Source organism: Octopus sinensis, linkage group LG10, assembly GCF_006345805.1.
Source record: "Octopus sinensis linkage group LG10, ASM634580v1, whole genome shotgun sequence".
Taxonomy (NCBI): Eukaryota; Metazoa; Mollusca; class Cephalopoda; order Octopoda; family Octopodidae; genus Octopus; species Octopus sinensis.
Window position 1 is genome coordinate 31,898,404 of NC_043006.1, and position 15,495 is coordinate 31,913,898.

At 38.5% G+C, this 15,495-nt stretch overlaps 1 protein-coding gene and 1 long non-coding RNA gene across 3 annotated transcripts in view; one reads left to right on the forward strand and one right to left on the reverse strand.

Moving 5' to 3' along the window:
- The window catches only part of LOC118765082, a 22,689-nt gene continuing 7,194 nt past the window's right edge, over positions 1–15,495 (forward strand). The window contains exons 1-2 of the long non-coding RNA XR_005000931.1: positions 1–11; positions 14,375–14,386. This is a non-coding gene — a long non-coding RNA (uncharacterized LOC118765082). The remainder of the gene's footprint in view (positions 12–14,374; positions 14,387–15,495) is intronic.
- LOC115216783 (proteasome activator complex subunit 3) overlaps positions 2,620–15,495 on the reverse strand; it is a 26,031-nt gene continuing 13,155 nt past the window's right edge. For both annotated transcript variants that reach the window (XM_029786354.2, XM_036506487.1), the window contains 4 exons: positions 13,253–13,321; positions 8,353–8,475; positions 6,302–6,388; positions 2,620–3,213 (listed from right to left, as the gene is read on the reverse strand). In XM_029786354.2, the coding sequence (XP_029642214.1) occupies positions 3,133–3,213; positions 6,302–6,388; positions 8,353–8,475; positions 13,253–13,321 (360 nt within the window). In that variant the 3' untranslated portion in view covers positions 2,620–3,132. The remainder of the gene's footprint in view (positions 3,214–6,301; positions 6,389–8,352; positions 8,476–13,252; positions 13,322–15,495) is intronic.

Here is a 15,495-nt window from a genome sequence, read left to right on the forward strand (position 1 = left end):
TATCTGGCAATGTTTCTACAGCTGGATGCCCTTCCTAACGCCAACCACTCCGTGAGTGTAGTGGGTGCTTTTTACGTGCGACCTGCACAGGTGCCAGGCGAGGCTGGCAACGGCCACGGTCGGATTGGTGTATTTTACGTGCCACCGGCACGGAAGCCAGTCGAGGCGGCGCTGACATCGGCCACGAGTCGGATAGTGCTTTTTACGTACCACCAGACCAGGTGTCCTGGCTGGTTCAATTCGATTTCGCTTGCCCCAACATGTCTTCGCAAGCAAAGGGGGTTGGCATGGGTGCCTGTCGTCGGATGAGGTTCTATATCGATTTCGCTTGCCTCAACAGGTCTTTGTGTCCAAGGGAGGAAAGGCATGCATAAGTGGGCTGGGCTCACTTGTCCTGCCTGGTCTTCTCACGTACAGCATATTTCCAAAGGTCTCGGTCGCTGGTCATTTCCTCAGTGAGGCCTAAAGTTCGAAGGTCGTGCTTCACCACCTCGTCCCAGGTTTTCCTGGGTCTACCTCTTCCACGGGTTCCCTCAACTGCTAGGGATTGGCACTTTCTCACACACCTATCTTCATCCATTCTCGCCACATGACCATACCAGCGCAATCGTCTCTCTTGCACACCACAACTGATGCTTCTTAGGTACATTTCTCTCAAGGTACTAACGCTCTGTCGAGTATGTACTGACATTACACATCCATCGGAGCATACTGGCTTCATTCCTCGCGAGCTTACGCATGTCCTCAGCAGTCACGGCCCATGTTTCACTGCCATGTAGCATGGCTGTTCGTACACATGCATCATACAGTCTGCCTTTTACTCTTAGCGAGAGGCCTTTAGTCATCAGCAGAGGTAAGAGCTCCCTAAACTTTGCCCAGGCTATTCTTATTCTAGCAGTTACACTTTCAGCGCACCCACCCCCACTACTGACTTGGTCACCTAGATAACGGAAGCTATCAACTACTTCTAGTTTTTCCCCCTGGTAAGTGACGGAAGTTGTTTTCTGCAGATTTTCGGAGGTTAATGCTCCCGAGCATCTGCCACATACGAAAACTATCTTCCCAGTTAGCCTACCTTTGACATTGCTGCACCTCTTATGTGTCCATAGCTTACATGGTACATCTTATAGAGTTTCTACCTACACCTTTTCTACAGATCGAGCAGGGCCATCTTCCTGAAGACATTTGTGGATTGTCTACCTTCCTACTTATTAGTACTTTGGTTTTAGCTAGGTTGACTCTAAGGCCCCTCGATTCTAAACCCTCCTTCCACACCTGGAACTTCTCCTCCAGTTCTGATAGTGACTCAGCAATTAGAGCAAGGTCGTCAGCATAGAGGAGCTCCCAGGGGCAACCTGTCTTGAATTCCTCCGTAATTGCCTGGAGGACTATGATAAATAGGAGGGGGCTGAGTACTGAACCCTGGTGGACCCCAACCTCTACTTTGAATTCTTCTGTGTACATGTTGCCAACCCTAACCTTACTTACGGCATCTCTGTACATGGCTATATATATATTATATATATATACATACATACAAAGAGAGAGAGAGATGAAATAGCATGAATGGAACAAGGGGAATAAGAGATGGACAGTTGGACAATGTGAGAAATTACAACAGATAGACAAAAATTCAAAAAGTAATGGGAAAATGTAAACACACAAATCAAAGTAAATTGTTTGCTTAATAAAAAATAATTAAAAAAAAACAGAGAATAAGTCGGCTGGCGTTGTGGGTCAACTTTTTATCAAAGTAGAATAAAAAACAAAATGAGAAAAGAAATGATACTTGTGTGAAGCGTGACTTTCTGCTATGTACTGATATATACATTATATCATCATCATCATTTAATGTCCACTTTTCATACCGGCATGGGTTGGACGGGTTTTCCTGTTGTCACCGAACCATTTAAGCTGATTGTTTTCTTTATTTACATGAATTGTGTTGTTTTAGGTTTACTTATTGTCATAGATGTACTTAGTACTGTCTATTAGCTATCGTAATATAGTTTTACATACTAATAAAGAAGTTTTAGGCATCTTATCTTTGGTTTCTAAATGCACCGATTAATTTCAATCTCAACAGAAAGCTTTGATCTTTTTGGTAACACAAACCAAAACACTGTCCTCCCCAAAAGGATTAAGACATGTAGGAGACACAGGAAAGGATTAAGACATGTATGAGACAAAGGAAAGGCTTGACATGTAGGAGACACAGGAAGGGATTAAGACATGTATAAGACAAAGGAAAGGCTTAAGACATGTAGGAGACACAGGAAAGGATTAAGACGTGTAAATGACACAGGAAAGGATTAAGACATGTAGGAGACAAAGGAAAGGCTTGACATGTAGGAGACACAGGAACGGATTAAGACATGTAGAAGACACAGGAAAAGCATCCAGTCATAGAGAAAGCATGACACCACAGATTCATGATTTTTGTTTGTTCTTTTATACAGTTCAGGTCTTAGGCTGTGGCTGGAGGTGGACAAATGTCCATTGCAAGTGGCCATTCATTGTTGTTCAGTCCATTGAGCATGGAAAACAGACAATAGATTATGATGAGATTAAACACACACAAGAATGAAAACGAAAAAGACAAGTTATAAAATGAGAAGGAAAAAAAAATGAAAAATTGGCAGCTTTATTCTTAGATATGAAACAGAAGCATGCAAGTTGGCATTAATTGCTGCTCCCTTTTTCCTGATCCCTTGTTGCCCAAACTCATTCTGGGCAAACTAGCGACATTGGAGATACCAAGTGAGCTGATATTTGAAGAAGAATGTCAAAAAATGAGATAAAAGAAAACAAAATTGGGGGGGGAAAATATGGAGGTTTGACCAATTCCTTAAGTTTTTAATGTTTTATGATATTTAGGTTGTGTTTTTTGGTATGGACTATTGTTTTAATTTGATTAAACTGATGTCATTATTTCTTTTTTTTTTTAATGGCCTTAAATATTTGTTTTTTGAGAAAAAAAATGTCTTAAAAATAGTTGAAATAAAATTTTAAAAAAAGGTAACTAAACCCGGAATGTAGATATTTCTTATCTCAGTTTTTTGACTTTTTCTTTTTTCATTTTTGCTTTTTTTTTTGTAAATATTTTGTTTAAGACTGTGAACATATGAAGTTTTAATAGAGATTCTCTGCATTGGCTGAACGTGGTTTCTTGATTTTCTCAATATTCTTCATGACAACATCGTGTAAAGATGCCTGCAAATAAAGGGAGACAACAACAATAGTTTAACATTACAACATTACATAATTTATGCGCCAACACCACCACTCCTATATGATCCATCAACTAAATCTCCCTCAATTCACACCCTTAGATAAAAGTTAAGCAACTAGGTCTCTCTCTCTCTCTACCATCTTGGCATTTTGAACTAATTATATCGGCCTATTAAGCATCACTAGATTGCAGAAGTTGGTGTGGTTAGCCTTCTCTGTCACTGGCTCATTCATAATTCCAAACAACCAATCAATGCCAATGACAGCTTTTTGTACACCAACAGTTTACAGCTTTTGGCTGTTGATGAAAATCTAAATCAAGAAGAAAAAATAAAATGCAACACAATAAACTTGTTCCAACCATGCCAACACTGAAAACAAACATGGAAAGCGATGATAAAGGGTGATGATTTATCATTATTTTGTTATTTCATTTTGTTAATTTGTTCCTGTTTAGAAAACAATCTACAAAACAAAATTCCTTGTGCTATTGAGAAATCTAATAATTTAATTAAACTCATAAGGTGTGCTAATCAATGTTAAGCCCAGCTGTCAACAAAATCAGAACAGGGACTGTCAGGAAGATTACAAATGGACTGAATCTGTGATAAACCAAAGCGACCAAGTGTAACCTAACCACAACCTATCACAGTGGTTCCCAACCCATTTATTTAAATGAGTTTTCCATACAGATCCCTTCTAATATGCTTATCCTTGTGTATATATTTATATGTGAAATTTTGAATTTAGTTCACAGACCACCACTCCCCTGCCAGGGGTCCACAGGCCCCAGGTTGGGAATCACTGGCCTATCATTTTAAAATAAAAGGGACATTAAATCAGTGATTCTCAAACAGCATTCATGTGACTCTTGGGGACTCATGTAAGATTTTGTTGTTAAAATTTACCGGCAATAATTTGGTTATAATTCTATAATGCACAAAATAGTTTAACAATTTTTTTTAATACAGTTCCTTATAATATTTGATTATAAAAACATAATGGGATTTTTTAAACATCGAACGGCTGTGAGGGTCCAGTTGAGTACAGTAGGAATCAAAGGGGTCCACAGGCAAAAAAGGGTTGAGAAACACTGCATTCGATAAGCGTTGTCCTTGATAGACAGTCTGAAAAACTGAAGGGACTGTCATGACTGGAATGTCTTTGATTTTGTGGGTATGTACCATCAGAGCAGGACTAACAAAACAACTGACCACTGCGCCAATCCTTGTTATTCTAATTCCAAACATTGAAACACTGATAGATGGCTGAATATGACCGTTTTACAAGATTCAACCAGTGGAGTATGATCATCAAAGGGAGCAGAAGATGTCAGAGGAGAAAGAGCCTGACAACTTCTTTGCAAATCTCTGAGAGTGACAGAAGGGAGGAAGAAGGAAGAAAGAGACTGGCAATGATGACAGATTAAACAACAGAGGTTGTCTACCACAAAACTAGTAATACAGTCGTATCTAACCAACTCATCACAATCCGATGCTATGGAAGAAGAAACTGTTTCATGGCCAGTATCAGACAAGATTTAAGAAAACAGGAACGGATTGAATTTCCACAATTTCTACTTCACAGAGAAACTTCACATCATCTACCATCAGTTCCTAAATGCTTTAACTAATAAGTACGAGTCTAAAAATAAAAACAATTCTCTAATTTTGATGTGTTGATGTAGAACTAAATTCTAAGAGTCCCCGATATTCTTAATATATATAAACTTGAAAACTGGGGAAAAAAGACTAAAGAAAGAGATGAGAAGAGAATTATACCAGGTTGCCGAAAGAGAAGTTAGGCAATAGGTGGACTTATCAATGGAAAGAAACTGAACATGAGAGGTTTGCCGATGTTATAAAGCATAAGGAGCAGAAGCAAGAGGAGTTGTGGATTGCAGGTCTGCCAGAGAATCATGAAGTGGGTGAGATTTGTAAATGGCTGGACAATGGTGCACTTGCACTTAGTGGTTCTGTAAAGAAAAAGATATGGAAGGAGCTACAATGAAAGGTTATTAAATGTAGAGAATAAACGAAAGAAAGAGGACCTTCCCAATGTGCACCCAACAGAGGGACAAGCTACACTAGTCAACAGTACTATGATAGAGCAATTAAGGATATGAAAGCAGGAAAGCCCTAGGTGCATCAGGAGTTGAGAGCCAAGTTGCTTAAAATATTGGCAGAATTAAGAACAGCTTAGTCAGCCAGGTTGAACAGGGACAAACCTAATGCCTGGCAGAACAGCACTGTAGTCAAGTGTTACAAGGACAAAGAAAATGCCTTAGAAAGAGGAAATTTACAGGGCTATCAAATTATTGGACCAGATTTTGTTCATGACAGATGTGCATAAAGCAATAAATTAACAAGAGTACATGGGAAAAGATGCCTTCAAATGCCCAACATTACAACAATCTGCATGGATCTTTTACTTGTTCCAGTCACTAGACTATAGCCATGCTGGAACACCTCTTTCAAGAATTTCAGTTCAATAAATCAACCCCAGTGCTTTTTTTACCTTTTTCTAAGCTTGGTACATATTCTGCCAGTCTCTTTCACCACCAAACTGCTAGGTTACGAAGATGTAAACACAACACCAGTTGTCAGCAGTGGTGAGAGACAGACACACACACACACACACACACAGAGGCTTCTACCGGTTTCTGTTGACAAAATCCATTCACAAGGCTTTATTCTGTTATTATGTTACTTGTTTCAGTCATTTGACTGCAGCCATGCTGGAGCACCACCTTAAAGAGTTTTTAGTTGCAGACATCAACCTGACTTACTCTTTGTAAGCCTAAGACTTATTCTATCAGATCCTTTGCCAAACCCCTAAGTTATGGGAACATAAACACACCAACATCAGTTGTCAAGTGATGGCTTGGGGACAAACAGACACGAACACACACACGCACCAGGCTTTTTCAGTTTATCAACCAAACCCACTCAGAAGGCTTTGGTGAGCCTGAGCCCGTAGAATAAAACATTTACCAAGGTGTCACGCAGTGGGACTGAACCCAGAACCATGTGATTGGGAAGCAAGCTTCTTAACACACACAAGTACTTACATAGTGGTTTCTGAGTTCACAGGTCATGAGACGCAAGCTGATGTACTCCTTCTCATCTAGCTCTCGTACTGATTGCCGGTAATCATCCTGGAAAAGAATAGCATCTTGATTGAAGCAAACAAACTTATTTTTGTAAAAAACTACAACCAATAACTGACAGGGGGAAAATACCTAAATGTATTTATCATATACAGGGTGTTCAAAAAGTCTCTCTGCAGTGAAATTTTTCATCCAAGATTTATTTCAAAACATGTTAGAAAGAGTCAGCTTGGGTATTGAAAACGAAGGCCGACCACCTCTTATAAAGTTTTTTGGGGGCTAATGCAGTTTCACACCTCTCCTTGAAAAATGCATTTTTTTGAAAATATTTTTTCAGATTCCTATATTTTAGATGTTGAAGATTACAAATACGCAAAAATAATAAAATTACCCCTCCCTCCACAATCACTCCCCCATCCATTTAAAATTTTGAACTTTTTATCCCTTTGTTTTAGATGACAGAGATTCTGGATATGCAAAAAACACATGTTTTCAAGATTTTAAATTCAATAAGCATATAGATAGAGATAGATAGATATGTCTTCCAAGGGCTAAAAACAACAGTAACACCATCTTCTATAGGACTGCCACATTTAGTTGACATATATTACGGACAGGGATAAATAGATAGACAGATACATAAATGGTTGAAAAAGTTCAAAATTTTTAATTGGGGAGGGGTGAAATTTGAGCCCCTTGTTAAACTTTATAACATTAATTATTAAAATATTAATGTTCGTTTCTCATAAAATGGCTCACATGGGAATGTGGTGTATATTTCATTTGTTACAATCTCTTTAAAGTAAACAAAATCAAAAATTTTAATGGGAGGGGGTAAAATTAAAAAAAAATTTTTTTGCATATTTGTAATCACTGACATCTAAAACGTAGAAATCAAAAAAATTTTTTCAAAAAGATGCATTTTTCAAGGAGAGGTGTGAAACTGAATTAGCCCCAGTTTTTTAAAGTCTTGTAAAGTCTAATATATTCTTTTGTAGTCTTATACCTTCATATAAATATTATTTTGCAATAAAATACTGCAGAGAGACTTTTGAACACTCCGTATTTAAAGCATATCTATTGAATATAACAGATTTTTACTCAACCAGTCAGTTATTCGTGTTATCAGTGAATGCTTTCACTATTTTCCTTATTTTCCTACATACTGGAAATGATAAATCTCATCTTCACATGCAGTTAGCTGCGTTGTAACAAGAATATCAATTATAGGTTCTCAAAGTGGGCACTAGTGTCTCCCCACTCCACCCCGGTGGCCGTTGAGACGGTCCAGGTGGGCACTGGTGCCTAAAGGAGCAGTACAGAAAAAGGTGTTGGGAGGAAGGCAGTGGATTGGGGGATGCTATGAATTTATTATAATATTATTATAGTATTTACTCTTTTACTGGTTTCAGTCATTTGACTGCAGCCATACTGAAGTACTGCCTTTAGTTGAATGAATTGACCCCTGTACTTATTCTATCGGTATCTTTTGCCGAACCGCTAAGTTACGGGGACGTAAACACACAAACATCGGTTGTCAAGCGATGATGGGGGGACAAACACACATATATATATGACAGGCTTCTTTCAGTTTCTGCCTACCAAATTCACTCACAAGGCTTTGGTCGGCCCAAGGCTATAGTAGAAGAGACTTGCCCAAGATGCCACGCAGTGGGACTGAACCCGAAATCATGTGATTGGGAAGCAATCCTCTTGCCACACAGCCTCTATACAAATTATATAATATTATATTAAATATCAAATGATTCATAGTATATATAAATTAGTAAAATATAAAATATTTATTTACACATAAAAATAAGGGTGGGGCTACTGAGGGTATATTGTGGGCATGGAGGTGGGGGTGCAGTGGCCTGAAAAGTTTGAAAAACTCCGATATAAATCAACAAAGAAAAAAATTCGTTCTACTTCTAAGACATTTCATGCAATGAGTGGTTTTTTTTTTTATTTCTGCTGAATTCTTGTACAAAATTATGGTAGATTATACTTACTATGTGAGGATACTTAGCAACTTTTGACACCAATTTCGCTCGAGTTACAAAATAGCGTGAAATCATTTCCAGGTAAGAAGCAGATTCTGTTTCAACTTGTCTCGCCTCAGCCAAAGTATCTTCCTGAAAGTGTTTTAAACAAGAATTAATTATTTCGTAACTCTCGACAGAAATAAATTAGACCACGGGAAATGAAATGTGTGTGTGTGTGAAAATGAATTTATAAAGAAAAATTACCCAATAGATGTAGTAGACTTCATTCATTTCTTCAAAGTCAAAGCCTTCCCCACCCTCCATCATGTTTCATTTCAGTGTTACCAGACTCCTTAACATAAAAGCATTTCAGAACCATAAAGAACTGTTTGGTCACCTGTGAGAAATATCCCACCATTTTAAAAATGGAAGGGGCATATCCAAGATTATATAATCTAGATACACTACCCTTAAACAGAGATGGGATGGTCATGGATTGACTGTCTTTGGTTATAGGTTTGCTCAATTACAGTTGATTTGTTTTCTATCAAAGACAAAGCAAATGAGGTGCCAACCACTCTGGCGTTCTGTTGGTTACAATGATGAGGGTTCCAGTTGATCCCAGCAAAGGAACAGCCTGTTCATGATATTAACATGCAAGTGGCTGAGCACTCCACAGACACACATGCTCTTAACCTAGTTCTCAGTGTTATTCAGCTTCACACTGAACGTGACAAGGCTGGCCCTTTGAAATACTACTCACTGTTGCCAGATGGGCTGACTGGAGCAACAAGAAATGAACTGCCTTGCTTAAGAGCACAAGGCACCATCAGGAATCGAACTCACAACCTTACAGTCGTAGGCCAAATACCCCAAATCACTAAGCCAAGTACCTTCACTGCCCAAACATAAGAATTCTTCTTAATGATTCCTAAGATAAATTTATGGTAAAAAAACAAAAGATAATCTTATTATAGATAGAGATGCTTTGTAATCTCCCTTGTAGACATTAGCAAATTATGAAGGGGCATTTTTGTATTTCCCCTTATCTGCACTAATGTTACTTTATAATTATTTATAATCTTGCTTATTTTCAATTGTATTGATTTTCACAAACATTCTTTTAATTTGATGAATTTTTTAACTGTATTTTGATTAAACTACGGTTTTGTTTCTACACAAAATTTCTTAGTAGCTATTAGTAGTTAACACATTGATTTGATGTAATCCTACAAAATACATTATTTTACATAAATTATTTTAATGCCATATGCCCGTGGGCATATGGCGTAGTGGTTAAGAGCACAGGCTACTAACCCCAAGATTCCAAGTTCGATTCCAGGCAGTAACCTCTGAATAATAATGATAACAACATTGAAAAATACCTTAGGAATGAAAACCTAGGTTCGAAATTTCCCCAAGACACCTGATGAAGATGAGGACAAATATCCGTCAAATGTAAATAATGTAAATTATTTCAAATTATAATATTTATTCATATGCAAATTTTATAGATCTCTCTTTCAAAGAAAAAGCTAAATTTTCACCTGAAAAATTTTGAAATTTCACAAATTTATAAAGATTCGTTCATATTTAAAAACCTTAAAATTATCCCTTCTTAGTTCCACATAGTGCTAGGAAAATTCGTCCCTGGTTATTTCATCATCGGTTAATTTGTTCCCAATCAATTCATCCCCAGATCAATTCATCACTGGCCAATTTGTCCTAAAATACTTTTAAATGTGATTTTCAAGGGCAAGTTTAGAACAATCACTTTAGAATTAAAATTGTCATTAGACAGTTTCAGATATTATTTTTCCTTTTTTAACCTCTCTCTTAAGTGTCTGCTCTGAACAGTTTACAAAGATTTTCAAGCAAATTGAATTAAATTTATTCAATATGCCAACCCATCACCATGACTACCTGCAAGATCATAACTTTAGAGAAAGGCAAAATCAAAGTGGTCGATCAAGAAAATTAATATACACAAAAAATAAGCAGAATGCAGATGGATTGAAGATACACTGGAGGTGCGAAAATTATGTGTGCTAAGCGAAATTTCAAACAGATGAAAATAATAAAGAGCTTAAGATTGGGATCCATAATCACGCTTTAACTGCTGGAGAGGTAAATGCAAGGATAATAGATTTCAAATATTAAAGTAAGGTCTATTTCATCTCATGATGCTCCTCGCTCAGTTATTGCTAGTGAAGTTCAGAATTTAAACGACTGTACATTGCTGCAAATACCTCCGTTTGCACAGCTTAATAGGAATATTAGACGGAGGCAAGCTGGGCTTTTCCATTCCAAGTGAATACTCCTACATTGACAATGATAAAACGTTTTTAAAGTATGACAGCGGGATGGAAGATTCAAACCGAATACTAATATTTGCAAGTGACGAAGCACTTTGACAGTTAAAACAGTACAAGAACTGGGTGGAAGATGGAACATTTAAGTGCTGCTCTAGTATAATTTTTCAGTTATATATACTTCACATTCAAATTGATCATTTTAATGCCACACGATTGTTTGCATTGGTCTCTGACAAAAGTCAAGACACATATAGTAGACTTTTTGCCAAAATAAATATATTACTGCAGATGAGGGACCTGATAATTATGGATTTTGAAAAAGCAGCCCATAATGGATTTCTGGAATTGTTTCCTGGGTCAAATTTGGCATGCTGCTTGTTTCATTTAGGACAAAATGTGTACAAGCATGTTGTGCAAGAAGGACTAAAATGCAGATATCATGAAGATGACAGTTTTAGTCTTAAAATACAGTGTTTTGTTGCCCTTGCCTTCCTGCCAGTTGATGATGTTGTAGATGGATATGAACAACTTGTAGATGATGATGATATTCCACAGTCAGTTGTATCCTATTTTGAAAATAATTCTATAGGACCACCTAGAGCAAGTGGACAGAGGAAGCAATGCCTTGAACCTCCATTTCCATTATCTATATGGAATGTTTGGGATCGATGTATGATGGGGATTGCTCGTACTACAAATAGTTTAGAAGCCTACAACAGTGTGCTGAAAAACACAGTGAATATGAGTCATCCAAATATTTGGAAACTAACTGTTGTAATTAAATGTGAGGAAAGGTTTGCCAGTACCAAATTGCAGAAGTTTATGCAAGGAGAAGAACCAAACCAAAAGAAAAAATACAGAGATATGAACTTGCATATAAAAAATGTCATGGAAAAACATGATCCAAGCCAGAAAATTATTTTTCTAAAAGCAATTGCACACAATCTTAAATTTTAAGAAGAAATAGATATCTAATAAAGCAAACCCTAAAATAAATGGCTTTTTTTTTTTTTTGGTGAAGCACGACCTTCGAACTCTAGGCCTCACCAAGGAAATGACTAGTGACCGAGACTTTTGGAAATATGCCGTGCATGAGAAGACCCAGCAAGCCAAATGAGACCATAATCTCGTGGCCTATGCCAGTGGCATAACCAGCCCACTTATGCATACCTTTCCTTCTTTGGACACTAAAACCCTGCTTGCGAAGACCTGTTGAGGCAAGTGAAATCAAAATCAAAATCAAATTCGATGACTGGCGTCCATGCTAGCAGGGTGCAAAGAGTACCATACGAGTGTGATCATTGACAGAGTGGTTAACCAGCTTCCATGCCAGTGACACTTAAAAGGCACCATTCGAGCGAGCGTGATCGTTACCAGCGACGCCTTACTGGCAATTGAGCCCCATGCTAGAAGGGTATTAAGAGCACCATCCGAGTGTAATCATTTGCCAGAGCGGCTATCTGGCCTCCGTGCCAGTGGCATGTAAAAGACACCATTCGAGCGTTACCAGCATTGCCTTACTGGCACCTGTGCCGGTGGCATGTGTAAAAGATTCGAGCGAGGTCGTTGCCAGTACTGCCTGACTGGCACATAAAAGCACCCACTACACTCTCAAAGTGGTTGGCGTTAGGAAGGGCACTCAGCTGTAGAAACTCTGCCAGATCAAGATTGAAGCCTGGTGCAGCCATCTGGTTCGCCAGCCCTCAATCAATCGTACAACCCATGCTAGCATGGAAAGCAGCCGTTAAACGATGATGATGATGATTCGTTCTTCCATTTTTCCAGTAATCTTGACAAAGTGACTGGGATCAAATAGCCACCGATGAATTGACCTTACACCGTTCCACATATCCACCACTAAAAGAAGTTCCTTTAGAACTTAATCCTTAATCTGTTTATATACAACAATCTTTTAGATATTTTCACAACAGTTTAAAAAGCAAAACTGACACATTTTTATAAATATTTAGCTGTGTTTCACCAATTAAGTTCCTCACTCAGTTAATGGACTTTTTGTTTGTTTTTATACATAGAAACATCTACATTATCTCTTTCTCTCCTTACATGTGTGTGTGTGTGTATACATATACATAATTACAGTGGCTAGTTGCAATTTAAAACCAAAAGGCACAAGTACAATCATCACTAAAGTGACTAAGATGCAAGTCAGCACCAGCATTGCTAGAAATAAGAGTCAAAACAATTCTTAGCCATGGCCAAAGCATTATATGTATGTACGTATGTATATATATATATATATATATATATATATATATATATATATATATATATATATATATATATATATATATACCGGAGTAAACATAAATGTGAAACAAGGTGGAAAAAAAGAGTACTCAAATACCAGTGGTAGAGTAATATGCTTTATTTAAAGCAGCAGAAAATTCAGACTGTCTGATGAACGGCAACGAGAAACTCAGAGTAACAGATTTTGTTGAATTTTCTGCTGCTTTAAATAAAGTATATATATATATATATATATATATATATATCTGGAGACCATCATACATCTCAAGAAGTGTATACATTTTTTTTGTGTGTGTCTCTCTCGCTCTCTCTCCATACACATACATTAGAGTGAGTGACTGTACCTGAATGGACACACCAAAGTTGTTACCATCTTCAATTTTAGGAATGAGAAAAGAAATCCACATTTTTAACTGGAAAGAAAAAAGAATAGATTTAAATAAGGGCAACTCAAACTGAACATTCAGACCAGATACACAAAATATAAACAAAATCTTACAAATATCTTATGTTTTTTCACTTGTTTTAGTCATTAGACTGTGGTCATGCTGGGGCACCACATTGAAGAATTTTTAATTGAATAGATTGACCCCAGTATTTATTTAAAGATGTTTGTGTAATATGAGGGAGATCTGGCGACTGTTTTAACCCCTTTGCCTGTCCTGTGTATTTCTTGTGATGTCCATGTATCATATATAATACATATTCCCAATTCTTTTAAACCACAAGAGGAACTTGGGACTTATGAAAGGAAAACTTTATACTCTCTCTCTTTTACTTGTTTCAGTCATTTGACTGCGGCCATGGTGGAGCATCGACCCCAGGACTTATTCTTTGTAAGCCTAGTACTTATTCTATCGGTCTCTTTTGCCGAACCGCTAAGTGACGGCGATGTAAACACACCAGCATCGGTTGTCAAGCAATGCTTGGGGAACAAACAGACACACACACACATTATATATATATATATATATATATATATATATATATATATATATGGCAGATGCTCGGGAGCATCTGCAGAAAACAACTTCCGTCACTTTGCAAGGGGAAAAATTAGAAGTAGTTGATAGCTTCCGTTATCTAGGTGACCAAGTCAGTAGTGGGGGTGGGTGCGCTGAGAGTGTAACTGCTAGAATAAGAATAGCCTGGGCAAAGTTTAGGGAGCTCTTACCTCTGCTGGTGACAAAAGGCCTCTCGCTCAGAGTAAAGGGCAGACGGTATGATGCATGTGTACGAACTGCCATGCTACATGGCAGTGAAACATGGGCCGTGACTGCTGAGGACATGCGTAAGCTCATGAGGAATGAAGCCAGTATGCTCCGATGGATGTGTAATGTCAGTGTACTTACTCGACAGAGCGTTAGTTCCTTGAGAGAAATGTTGGACCTAAGAAGCATCAGTTGTTGTGTGCAAGAGAGACGATTGCGCTGGTATGGTCATGTGGCAAGAATGGATGAAGATAGGTGTGTGAGAAAGTGCCAATCCCTAGCAGTTGAGGGAACCCGTGGAAGAGGTAGACCCAGGAAAACCTGGGACGAGGTGGTGAAGCACAACCTTCGAACGTTAGGTCTCACCATGGAAATGACTAGAGACCGAGACCTATGGAAGTATGCTGTGTGTGAGAAGACCCGGCAAGACTAGTGAAGCCATAACCCATGGCCACTACCTGGGACGTAGTCAGTCCACCTGTGCATACCTTCCTGCTTGTGATACTTGTGAAGACCTGTTGAGGCAAGTGAAAGTCAAGTCAAATCGAATCAAATCAAATAGATGAACATCAATGGAATTTGTATCCTTGTGGTACCAGTGCCGGTGGCACATAAGAAAACCATCCAAACAGGACCGTAGCCAGTACCGCATCGACTGGCCCCGTGCTGTGGGCACGTAACAAACACCATCCGATCGTAGCCGTTCGCCAGCCTCGTCTGGCACCTGTGTCGGTGGCACATAAAAAACACCATCCGAGCGTGGCCGTCTGCCAGCCTCGTCTGGCACCTGTGTCGGTGGCACATAAAAAACACCATTCGAGCGTGACCGTCTGCCAGCCTCGTCTGGCACCTGTGTCGGTGGCACATAAAATCACCCACTACACTCTCGGAGTGGTTGGCGTTAGGAAGGGCATCCAGCTGTAGAAACACTGCCAGATCTGACTGGCCTGGTGCAGCCTTCGGGCTTACCAGACCCCAGTTGAACCGTCCAACCCATGCTAGCATGGAAAGCGGACGTTAAACGATGATGATGATGATATATATATATATATACGACCGGCTTCTTTCAGTTTCCGTCTACCAAATCCACTCACAAAGCTTTGGTCGGCCCGAGGCTATAGTAGAAGACACTTGCCCAACATGCCACGCAGTGGGACTGAACCCGGAACCATGTGGTTGGTTAGCAAGCTACTTACCACAAATTTATATTACTCAAAACATAAGAAACAAAGGTTAACTAGAAGTCTGAAAAAAAGCATTGGACATGAAGAACTTACAAAAATACCTTAGACAGGCGAAGGGTTAAAATGAGACTAAGACCCCAATCTGTTTTAAAGAAGTAGATAACAATATGAAGCTAATGAATAAAGAATAAG